Below are 12,344 nucleotides of genomic sequence, written 5' to 3'. Positions count from 1 at the left end.
TTTTCAACGTCACAAAAAAAGACTGCAGTCTATTTCTACATATATGTTTAATGTCCAGAAGGTATACACTTAAATATAGTATTTTTTGGATCTTTTTGCCCTCTAAAGGAACTCTTTGAGAGGAACAGTGAACAGCATTTGCTATTTTGGTAGAATCTGTCATCAATGAATTTGCCAAAACTGGGAAAGAAGTCCATATAGCATTACTATGCAGCATTTATGTGTAGATAAGAATGCCCTACTCAGAAGCTATCTATGAATGGATTCTCCACAAAACAACTGGCATATTGTAAACTGAGAGCTCTCGTTTTTCTTTATAGGATGAGTATATAGTATGAGATGATACCTTTTAAAACTGGCAGATTTAACAGTAACTCCTACAATTTCATATTTAAAGCCATTTCTGTGGGTTTTTATTTACAATGCCAAACAAAATAAAATGCTTTCAAGCCTTAATTTTTGGAACTGGGACATGTTGAATGTGCAAGACTTTAGGCATTTTATTGAACATTTTCACAGCTATGTCCTGTCACATTCAATCTGTATTAAATAATAGTCATACATGTAACCAGTCAGAAGCCAAGTAAGTGATTAAAAAGAACACTAGAACTGAACTACAGATTATTGATGCAATGCACTGTACTTTATAAAATCTTTTCTAACTAAATAGGACGTGAATGTATACTAAATAATCCATATGTCTTTCTGATCCCAAATTATCATTCAGTTTATAAACTTGTTGAAAATGCTGATGCATCCAAACTTTAATGTATCTTTGGAACAACAAAGGAAACTACACCAGTTCATAAAACATAAGTTGCATAATATGATATGCTTTTTCAATGAAGTTCCTTTTATTGGTTAAATTCTAACAAAATATAATATTGAAAAAATCTTTCTAAGTTTCAGAAAAATTCTACAAAAACTTTCTAAAGGTTCACTTTGTGCATGAGAATCCCTCATTATTTAAGTGTTATCCTGGTCCTTTTCCCATTATGCTTTGAATTAATGGTATTTCAAGCAAGCATGTTATAATTTATCTAGGTTAAATTTAAGTTTAGGTCCGTATTTCCAACCATATTGGTTTGAATTACAAATATATTTTTGCAGCTGCAACTATATACTAAATAACAAGTATAACCCAAAACACATTTTAGGAGAGTGAACATTAACAGTTGAACAGAGGCATGTGCTAAACCCACTAAAGGAAAGAAACTCATTAAAACAAAAGTTCCATATTTATTCCAGTTCTGCTTTGGCAGGCATATATTGAGTTATAAATCACAGTCAGTAAATATAAATGTACTACTATGACAATCATTTTGCCTCAAGCAGATAAATATCTACGGCAAACTGAACATCCCAAAATGGAAATAAATTTTCAGTAAAAATGGCCCACATTTCACAAGTTACACTCTATTGATCTATTCAATAGCCAATAACAATCTGTATCCCAATACTAATGGTTGAAGAGGGGTGGGTGGGTGGTTCACGTCATTATGCAGACTTTATGCTAACATGACACACAAAAACCCTCATGTGGCCCCACAAAGACTGTCTTACTCCATGCATAATCAAAACATAGAAAGTAAATCTCAGGAAAGGTAGCTGTCAGAATTTTATTTTTTTTAAATAGATGCATCTTGCCACGCTAACTGTAGTTCGAGACAAGGGAATTTTAACAAAATGCTTTTCTTAACGAAACGCCTTTTTGTAGTCATCTGAATCAGAGCCCATGTTATCAATGCTTTCTTTTTATATAGCTCAATTCTTCTTGCTTATCATCATCCCCCAGGCCACCCTTTTCACCTTTCTTCCTTTCTTCCTTTTCTTTTCCATTTGGCTTCTACTCCATTCCGCAGGCCTCTTTTATTGCTTTACAGTTCATTAATTTTGTCCAACAACCCAAGGACACTATCTTATACTGTGATCTATGGAACTGTGACAATCTTTTAGAAGTTGTGATTATTGCCAGCTGAACTGCAGAAGATTAAAGAGCAAAACAGAAAATTAGCTGTATGGCAAATCCCGAGTATCTGGCCCTGTTTTACAGAATGAGATTTTAGGAAATTTAATGTGTTTCAAGCAGCTCCAGGTCTGCTGAGTAGCAGAGCTCAATCCATTGACTCTGCTGTGGCAGGCCAGCTCCATCGGGCCTCTTTTCCCTCATGTCTCATCTAGAGGCAGTCATTTCATCAGGCACCTCCAGCCTCTGAAGTATGCTAGGCTTGGCATACGCCAGGAAAATTCCTAGCATGTCCTGGCCTTTAGGTGTAAAAATGGAATCTGATGAAATTTTGCCAAATTGACAAAATGACAGGGAAAACCTGGGTGTATGGCAATGCGCTGGAAAAAGCAGCAGAAACAGGTCAAAAAGCTTAAAATGACTATTTTACGGAAAGGTTTCCACCAAAAAGCCCAACAATTTTGGGGTCTAAACAAAAAGCTCAACAACTTTTTTTGAAATATGGCAACCCTAAAGTATGCAAGAAGCTGGTCAATATACGAACAGCTGTCTAGAATTTGGTGCCTGGGTTTTGAGGGGTTTTTTCGTCTTCCCTTCTTGTGCCTTTTCCTCTGTATGTTGTTTGTTTGTTTGAAACTAAGCCTGCAGCTAGGGAGGGTCTTGTTCTGATTTCATGTAAGCCGCTCTGGGAGCCTTTTTTGTTGAAGAACTGGGTACAAATGCTCTATATAAACAATACTAAATAAAAGGAGCTGGGAACCTCTGATGATTAGCAATAACTATCACCTTATCATGCTAGCATAAAACAGATGTCCAACTCTGTGACAGGTAGATACCACCAACAGCCACTCTTTTAGAAACACTTTAAGTGTGAGAGGTTATCAAACGCTTTCATAATTTGTTAAAAGCAACATCATGACCAGCAAAGTCTTGATATAAAATATTATGCCCAGGCAACATCCTTCTACCCCCAGTAAACTTTGTGCTACATGAAGTCTTACTGCCAATACACCAGGAAAGATAACCAGGAAAGCAGGAAGTATGTCTCATTACTAATTGCATTCCACTAGTTCAGACACTATTTTTCACCATGTGAGTGTATAAAAGGAAAGACTACGGCTGTTCACATAGACAAAAAAGACACAATGTGGACTTGCTCTTAGCTTTTGCATTTGAAGCTCTAACAGCTTACGGATGTTTCTGTGATGCAACATACCAGATAATTGTGCAAACAAATAGTTTCCCTGCATCCACTTAGATAAAACTTTGGATCTGGAAAGCAAACTTTTTTATTTGTTTATTTCTACTTTTGTTGCAACCTGTGTAGTGACAGAAGGCTCATTATCTAAAAGCCACACTTTCCAGGCAATACCCACATGAATTGACTCTGGTGGGCAAGAAAAGTAAAAGGTAGGCACAATAGTTTTTCACAAATCATACTATTGGTCCCTGCTGGAAATTCTTGGAGCTCAATTCACTATACACAGAACTTATGGCTCTCAAAATTAAAGATGAGCATCAGTGTGGCAGGTGTAATTCATCTCTGTTCCATTTTCATTTTAACAGAACAAAGTCTATTTAAATAAAACTACATTTATAGTTCCAGGAATAAGTCACCACTAGCAGGCAATCCATACACCATCTTCATTAAACGCTAGGATATGCATTAAAAGATTTTAAATCTTCCTTCAGGATTACATCAATGCAAAATATAAGTTTGATAACTCAGGCTTCAATCTATACCTACTTTTCTAGGAGCAAGCTCTGCTGAAATCAGCATGACTTAAAGTTAACATGCCCGGGATTGCAATGTGACTCTCTCTTTTATTTAAGATCCATGCTGACACCATGCTGTTGTGTGTGTACACTGCCATAAGATGCAAAATTATTAATAGTAATAATTATTATTTAACTTTCATATATTAAAAACAGAGGAAAAATTAAAGGGCAGAACTAAAGTATCTCGCCTACTGAGGGAGACATCAGATAAATTAAAAAACAAAGGTCTGGTGCCTAAAAGTAAGAAATGATGATGCCAGGATTGCCTCCCTGGAGGAAGAGTTTCATAAGCAGGGAGCCACCACTGTAAAGGTATGCTGACATCCTCTGAACCTCCCTCAGAGGAGGCACAGGATGAAGGGCCTTGGATGATGAGCGCAAGTTTTGGGTTGGTTCATGTGGGGAGAGACAGTCTTGAGTTATTAGGATCCTGAACAGCATAGGTCAAAACCAGCACTTTGAATTAAGACTGAAAACCAACTGGTGGCCAGTGCAGTTATGCCAGAATTGGGTTTATATTGTCAGACCACCTTGCACCAGTCAACAATCTGGCCGCTGAATTCAGGACCAGCTGTAGTTTCTGAACAGTCTTCAAAGGCACCCAGCCACATGTGTTAATGCATTGCAGTAATTTAGCCTAGAGTTGCCAGAGTGTAGACAACAGAAGTTAGGCTGTTCCTGTCCAGACAGGGGTGCAAATTATAGAAGGAAGTCTGTGGAATCGAGGACACTTGAGCCTCAAGCGACAGTAACAGATCCAGAAGTACCCCCCAAGTGATGCATGCTAATGGTTACTCTTATAAAAAAATTCCTTCCAGTAGCACCTTAAAGACCAACTGAGTTAGTTCTAGGTATGAGCTTTCGTGTGCATGCACACTTCTTCAGATACACTGAAACAGAAGTCACCGGACCTTTCTATATAGTGAGAAGGTGGGGAGGGGTATTACTCAGAAGGGTGGTGGGAATGGGTGATTGGCAGATAGCTGCGATGAGCCTGTTGACGACTCTTAACGACTGCAATAGGTCTAACAGGAAAAAGCAAGGGGTGAGAAGGTGAAAAATGGCTTTGTCATGTATAATGAGATAAGAATCCAATGTCTTTATTCAAACCAGGTCTCTCCATAGTTTTAAGTTTGGTGATAAGTTGCAATTCAGCAGCTTCTCTTTCCAGTCTATTTCTGAAATTCCTTTGTAATAGAACAGCTACTTTGAGATCTTGTATAGAATGTCCTGGGAGATTGAAGTGTTCTCCTACTGGTTTTTCTGTCTTGTGGTTCCTGATGTCGGATTTATGTCCATTTATTCTTTGGCGTAAGGTCTGGCCTGTTTGTCCAATATAGAGAGCTGAAGGACACTGTTGGCATTTTATGGCATACACAATGTTAGACGATGAGCAATTAAATAGTCCCGAGATGGTATGTGTGATGTTGTTGGGGCCAGTAATGGTGTTGTCCGGGTGTATGTGGCAGCAAAGTTGGCATCTGGGTTTATTGCAGGCTCTGGTGCCAGTGTCCGTGTTAAGTCTGGTTATAGTATTATTGTGGGTTAGGAGTTGTTTAAGATTGGGGGGCTGTCTGGAGGCAATGAAAGGTCTTCCTCCCAGAGCTTGAGAAAGAGAACTGTCATTGTCCAGGAGAGGTTGTAGATCTCTGATGATGCGTTGTACTGTTTTAACTTGGGAGCTGTATGTGATGACTAGAGGTGTTCTGTTATTTTCTTTTTTGGGTCTGTCTTGCAGCAAGTTCTCTCTGGGTATCAGTCTGGCTCTGTTGATCTGTTGTCTAACTTCATCTGCTGGGTATTTTAGTTCTAAAAAGGTTTGCTGTAGATCTCTTAGGTGAGAGTCTCTGTCTGTAGAATTGGAGCAGATGCGGCTGTAACGTAGTGCCTGGCTATATACAATGGACTGTTTGGTATGTTTGGGATGGTAGCTAGAGGCATGTAGATATGTTTGTCGGTCAGTTGGTTTACGGTATAAGGTGGTGTCTATGCGCCCATCCTGTATTTTTATAGTAGTGTCCAAAAAATGTATTTCTTGCATAGATTGATTCATTGTTAGGTTGATGGTGGGGTGAAAATCATTGAATTTCTGGTGGAAGGTGTCCAGGGTCTGTTGACCATGTGTCCAGATGATAAAAATATCATCAATGTATCGCAGGTACAAGAGAGGTTTGAGTGGGTAGGAGTTTAGGAAAGGTCCGGTGACTTCTGTTTCAGTGTATCTGGGTAGTGGGTAGGAGTTTATAGAAAGGTCCGGTGACTTCTGTTTCAGTGTATCTGAAGAAGTGTGCATGCACACGAAAGCTCATACCTAGAACTAACTCAGTTGGTCTTTAAGGTGCTACTGGAAGGAATTTTTTTATTTTGTTTTGACCATGACAGACCAACACGGCTACCTATCTGTAACTGGTTACTCTTATGGTAACCTGCATATTGGTATTCAGTTTCTTCTAGCCACACAGTTGGAATGAATGATATGAAAATAGAATTTTTCTACTGCAATTGGACTCCCTTTATTTAAGTTTTATTACTTCCATGTGCAAAAGTAAAAGCCAACTCCAATCCTGAGATTTTTGGCATTCCTACTATGCATTTCATCCAGCAAAATATTGATTGGGGGGGGGGTGTTGGATTTTTGCTTTCTTTTCATGATACAGATGTGTCAAACACTTTAAAAAATACATTCACTGTGAAGTGAATATGTGTTAGAAATTAATAATAAAGCTGAATATTTTGTGCCTAAACTAATGTTCTCCTACAATATATTTCATAAATCACATGACAGAAAATCTGATTTTACATATGGAATTTATGAAAAATGACAATGACAACAAAGGAAGGGGGAGAAAGGCTTTTCTATCCAATTATAAAGCTTTTGCCCACTTTTGCAGTTGTCATTTTTTAATAAAATGCACATATAAAAATTACTGAAAGGGGGGGATGAATAAAGTAATAGAGAGTAGAAATTCAAGGGCATTAAACTCTGTACCAAATGAAAATGGCTATGTAAACAATGGGTTTCCAGTTTATATGAAAAGAATCATGAAACCAATATTTTCAAAACAAGCTGTCATAAATTGCTCTGTTTAAATAATATACTCTATTTTCAAATATGAACAAAATCAGAATTTTTCAGGATAGGCAAGTTTTATCTTGAGTTTTGAAAAGGATAAACTTAAGTAACAACATAATCACCACTGTAAAATAAAATCAGCTGTGAAAAACACAGTGTGTGGCACAGTCTTTCTTCTGCTTTCTGAAACTTCTAAACTTCCCTGTATGCCCATAACAAGTCAAGACTCAAGAGAACCCCATTTTCACACATCAGTGCCCATTTCTTCCAAATGTTTAGCTGTACTATACATGACAGTTCTAGAGATTTACTAGTCACCACTTAGTTGTAAGTGTAGCTATGTTACTGTTTCGCTACAACCACTACAAAATTAATCCTCAAGCAAAATTCCATAAAAATTTGTCTTTGATAAAGACAAAGGAAAACTAGAGGACTCAAGGGGATACATGGGCACTACAGAAGACACAAATGAAGTAAAGCAGAAAACACAAGCCTGAAAGCCAACAAAGAAGCATAGTACTGAGATGCAACCACAACGAGACGGATGGCTTGGAACACTGAGATTTCCCTGTTTGTACAACAATTCTCCCTTCAACCACAAGGCAGCACTCAACTCCCAAAATGATGGAAAATTAACATGCACAAGAGAACTGTAACATCTTAATTATATTTTTGAGTATGTGATTCTTAACACTATAAATATCCTTCTAGAAAATAATCTTCTGGTACTTAAAAACAGATTACCTGAACCGTTGAACTAATTTCTGACGCAAAACCTCCTGTAATAGGGGCTTCATGGCTAATCAGCAACCGTCCAGTCTTTGCCACCGACTGCAAAGATAAAATAATTTAAAACAATGATCTTTCAGATGCATAGTATAAATAGAACATGCAATTTCATGTTTTAATAAGCATACTTGCAGAAATATTCCTAAAAGCTAAATTGTTGCTCTAAAATATCCAAAGTTTATCCAGCAACAGTTAAAATTCTATAAGAAATGTAACAACAGTAATTGCTACAAGAATTTAATGCAATACAAAGTGAAAAACCCTGCAGATTCATCCATGCAATGGATCAGTCTTAATTTTCTATTAACACCAGTAAATCAATGAACAAGTTAAAAGTTCCAAATTACTTTTTTAAAAGACTGCAGTTATCACAGTTATGAGTGTCCAACATTTTACTAGTTCAGAAGCAAATGATCTCTTTGCAACCAAGAACTGACATTCTTGTTGCCTTATTCGTTCGTGATTAAGGAACATGACAGCAGCAGGTATAGGGCTGGGATTTCCTCAGAAAGCCACAAAAGTTTTCACAGAAACTCCACAGATTTTGCTGGGTTTATCAAACTACCATAAAAGCTGTATCTATTAACTGCATGCTGTGTTCCAGCTCAGTGATAGAATGATAGAATTGTCGAGTTGGAAAGGACCCTGATGTTCATCTTGCGCAGCCCCCTGTGATGCAGGAATCTCAACGAAAGCATCCATGACAGATGGCCATCCAACCTCTGCTTAAAAACCTCCAATGAAGGAGAGTCCACAACCTCCCAAGGGAGACTGTTTCAATGGCAAACATTGGCTTTTACTGTCATTAGACAAAAAGACAGTCAGGAAAACCAAAGGTTCCTGGATTCCTTTCCATTTGCTAAAAGCTACAGAGGAAGCTACAAGATAAATCTACCCTGTATCAAGAATTAGTTAGGGAGGAGGGGATGTATGGCACAGCTATACATAAACTGAAAGGATCAGATCAAAACTTTATTAGCAAAGCCAACAGGCCACAGCTATACAAGAATTAAAAATAAAAATAAGAATAAAAAGAAGAAAAGAGCAGGCAAAAGGAGGTCCGTCAGATGAACAAGTCTGTCACTCAGATGGTGGCCCTCAATTTCACAGCTCTCTCGATGTACCTCGCGACCTTCTCTGTTATCTGACTATCCGTATCAGATAAGAGAAAATACAGTGTGATGTCTGGTGAGCGGCCGGGGTTGGAGAGAATGAGTGGAGTAATAATCTCATTCCTTAGGTCTTTGTAAATGGGGCAGGATAGGAGGACGTGGGACACTGTTTCCGTGTTACCATCTCCACATGGGCAGAGACGTTTTTCAAATGGAGTCTTTTGATAACGACCTTCGAGTACGGCAGAAGGAAGAACATCCCATCTAGCCAATGTAAAGGCACGTCTGTATTTTGGGATGGTTAATTTAAACAGATATGAAGCTGGGGAGTCAAAATGAGAAGGGGGAGAGTAGGTATACCATGGGCACAGTTTCTTTAAGATAGTCAGGTTGTTTTGCCGTTCAATGTCTTTCAGGCGCTGGCCTATTAGACTCTTTGCTTTAATGAGGCCCATTGATAGTAGGGACTGTGAATGCAAACCGCATGTAAGGAGTTTTTGATGCACAGTTTTGAACCACTTGCTTTTGTGAGGGTCTTGCATTACTAGAGGCAGTAGACCAGGTGGATTTAGATTAAGACGAAGCCAATAGTTGAATGTTCTTTGCCAGGTCTGAGTTTCTACAGATGGAAGGCAGGCCTCGAGTCGTAATGCTGCGTTTGGAACACAGGTGGGGACGCCGAATATCTGCCTTAGGAATTTAGACTGAACAGTTTCAAGACTGGAGCAGTGGTTCCCCGTCCAGATTTGTGCCCCATACAGTAACTGCGCCAGAGGTTTTGCTTGAAAAACTTCAAGGGCTGCTGGGATGTATCTGCCCCCCTTCGTGTAAAAGAAGCGGGACAGCATCTTAATACTTTGAGCTGCTTTTTCTTTGGCACATTTTTGATGGACATCCCAGGACCCAGTCGACTGGAAAACGATGCCCAGATATTTGAAGGCTTTAACCTGTTCAATTGTCTGGTTATCCATCCTCCAGCTGTACTGTCTGTGTTTCCTTGCAAAAACCATAATTTTGGTTTTCTGATAGTTTATTGCCAGTTGCTCTCTCCTGCAGTATGCTGAAAGTTCACCTATGAGCCTATTTAAGCCTATTCTTGTTCGAGATAGGAGTATCGCATCATCAGCATACAAAAGTACTGATATTGATTTGTCAGCCAGTTTGGGGGCGTGGAAGTCCGGAGATGACAAACAGTTAACCATATCATTGATGTAAAAGTTGAATAGAACTGGGGCCAGGATGCAACCTTGCTTGACCCCCTTGCTGACAGGAACTGGTCCTATAAGATGGCCATTTAACGAAGTTCTTACATGCAGCACCGTGTCTTTATATAAACAGCTGATCAGAAATAATAGTCTTTTGTCTATACTTGATGTGCTCAATTTATCCCAGAGTCTTGCACGTGGAATTGAATCGAAAGCAGCCTTTAGATCGATAAAGGCTGCATATAGCACCCCACGGGTTTTTTTGGCATATTTGTCAATTAAATAGGCTAGGGTGAAGCAATGGTCTATGGTGGATCTGCCTTGTCTGAAACCCGCTTGCTCTTCCGCTAGAATAGCTTCAGTTTCCAGCCAGCTAGTTAGCTTAATATAAAGATGTTTGGCATATAGTTTGCTGGGTATAGGCAGAAGGCTGATTGGTCTATAGCTCGCCGGGTCTGGCATAGGTCCTTTTTTATAGATTGGAATAACTATTGCCTCAGTCCAACCATCTGGGAGTAAACCCGTTGAGTCGATCCAAGAGAATAAAGACGCCAGCAGGGGGGCCCACCAGCCAATGTTGGACTTCAGAAGTTCGGCAGGGATGTAATCATTCCCTGGGGCCTTGTTGTTCTTTAATTGTGCGATTAAGTTCTCAACTTCCTTTACAGTTACTGGTGGCCAATGAGGTAGGTCCTCCAATTGAATGCATAGTTTGTAATGTTGGGCTTCCTGGTCATAGAACAGAGATTGAAAATGGCGCAACCACTCCATTGGTTCCACTGTACAGATGGAATTAGTACGCTCCTGATCCAGTAGACCAGATATGGTTCGCCAAAAGCAAGTAGTATCTTTCTCGTGTGATGCCTTAACCAAACTGTGCCATGCGGCTCTTTCAGCTTCCAGTTTCTTTCTCCTTAGTAATTGTTTGTAAGACCGTCTCAGATAAATATAAGCATTAAGTAGGGGAGCAGTCCCTAATTTCCTATATCTCTGGTAGGCTGTTCTCATTTGTCTCCTTGTTTGCCTGCACTCCAGGTCGAACCAGCTAGCTCCGTCCTTTGCCCTCTTTGTAGCGGCGCTTTGTATCACTGTTGTTAAATGGGGTTTCAATCTTTCCGAAAGTAATTTAAAGCGTTCCATAATCGCATCTACTGAATTGCCTGACACAATAGCGGAGCGAATAAGCTTTAACTCCACTGACTGAAGAAGGAGGGTTAGATTTTCATTCAGTATTGGGGACCATTTGAGTCTTTTGGGAGCAGGTATACCCAAATTTACAGAAGGTATATATTGTGGCTCGGCAATAGAATAGTCAAAAGGCCGACCTGCAAGCTCTAAAATTAGAGGTAGGTGATCACTCAGAGTATTGTGGCCCACTTGAAACTTCCTTACAAGGCTGTGAGCAAATCTTGAGATTAGAATATAATCTATAACGCTTCCCCCAGCCTTGGAAAAATGGGTATATTCCCCGGGGCGATCCCCCTCTATGTTGCCGTTTAATATCAGCAGTTCCCTCCGTCTGGCAGCCTGCACTAAGCAGAGACCTGAAAAATTACTTCTGCTATCTTTGGACAGTCGTGTCGCACCAATATCCGTCTGTTCTTCAGGGTCCATAAATAGGTTGAAGTGAGTGTATAGACTATTGTCATCTGTTCCTATACGAGCGTTAAAGTCTCCACACACAATAGTCAGGGCAGACGGGTAAGTAGATTCGAGAGGCTCTAAAAACGCCTCTAGCTCAGCCCATGTAGCCTTGGCCACGGGATTTTTTTGGCCTGGGGGAATATAGACATTGACCAGCAGAAGAGTAGTTCTCTTGAAGCTAAGTAGAGCGGCTGTTGCTAAAGAATTGCAGCTGGGTAGGGCTGTTAGAGAATGCGCCAGCTCCGTGGAAATGAAGCAAGCTAGGCCACCACTAGATCTGCCGCCCCTTAGAGATGGAGAGGCAGGCAGGTAGTGGCAGTTATACCCATTGAGAAATATAGGGTCATTCTGCCATGTCTCCTGAAAGAAGATGATGTCAAATTGCTTAAGGTAGCACAAAAATTGTTGGTTGTTTTTCTTGGCGTGCCAACCCGCGATATTCCAAGACAGCACTTTTAGGCCCCGGGCCCTTCGGGGAGCTGGGTCTATGTCACCACGTCCAGCAATTCTTTGGTGTCTAAAAAAACACACCCATTGGCTCTTTTCGAGGATGACTGCTTGGAGAGAGTGTAGTGATCCTCTCTTCTTGGTGATTTGGGGCTAGATTTTGGAGTTGGGGGGGAAGCTAATTCGTTCGGAGACAATTTAAGATAGCTGTGCCAGGAGCTTTGAGATTTCACACCTTGATTTGGTCTTACTTTATTGTACATCACAGGGGGCTCAGATTGTAATTCCACGTCTACACATTTAAAGGTGCCTCCCACTGTCTTCTTATC

General features: G+C 39.9%; 1 protein-coding gene across 2 annotated transcripts in view; it reads right to left on the bottom strand.

Annotated features, from left to right (window-relative positions):
• BCKDHB (branched chain keto acid dehydrogenase E1 subunit beta) overlaps positions 1-12,344 on the bottom strand; it is a 47,201-nt gene that overhangs the window by 14,787 nt on the left and 20,070 nt on the right. Inside the window, exons 9-10 of one of the 2 annotated variants that reach the window (XM_081857318.1) lie at positions 7,563-7,649; positions 833-1,980 (exon numbers count right to left, since the gene is read on the bottom strand). In XM_081857318.1, the coding sequence (XP_081713444.1) occupies positions 1,966-1,980; positions 7,563-7,649 (102 nt within the window). In that variant the 3' untranslated portion in view covers positions 833-1,965. Of the gene's footprint in view, positions 1-832; positions 1,981-7,562; positions 7,650-12,344 lie in introns of those variants that run through there. The other variant, XM_081857317.1, reaches the window with a different exon arrangement.

Source organism: Podarcis erhardii (genome assembly GCF_964252035.2).
Source record: "Podarcis erhardii genome assembly, chromosome: 3".
Taxonomy (NCBI): domain Eukaryota; kingdom Metazoa; phylum Chordata; class Lepidosauria; order Squamata; family Lacertidae; genus Podarcis; species Podarcis erhardii.
Note: the sequence above shows the minus strand (reverse complement) of the source record. Positions and strands in the feature narration are given on the sequence as shown.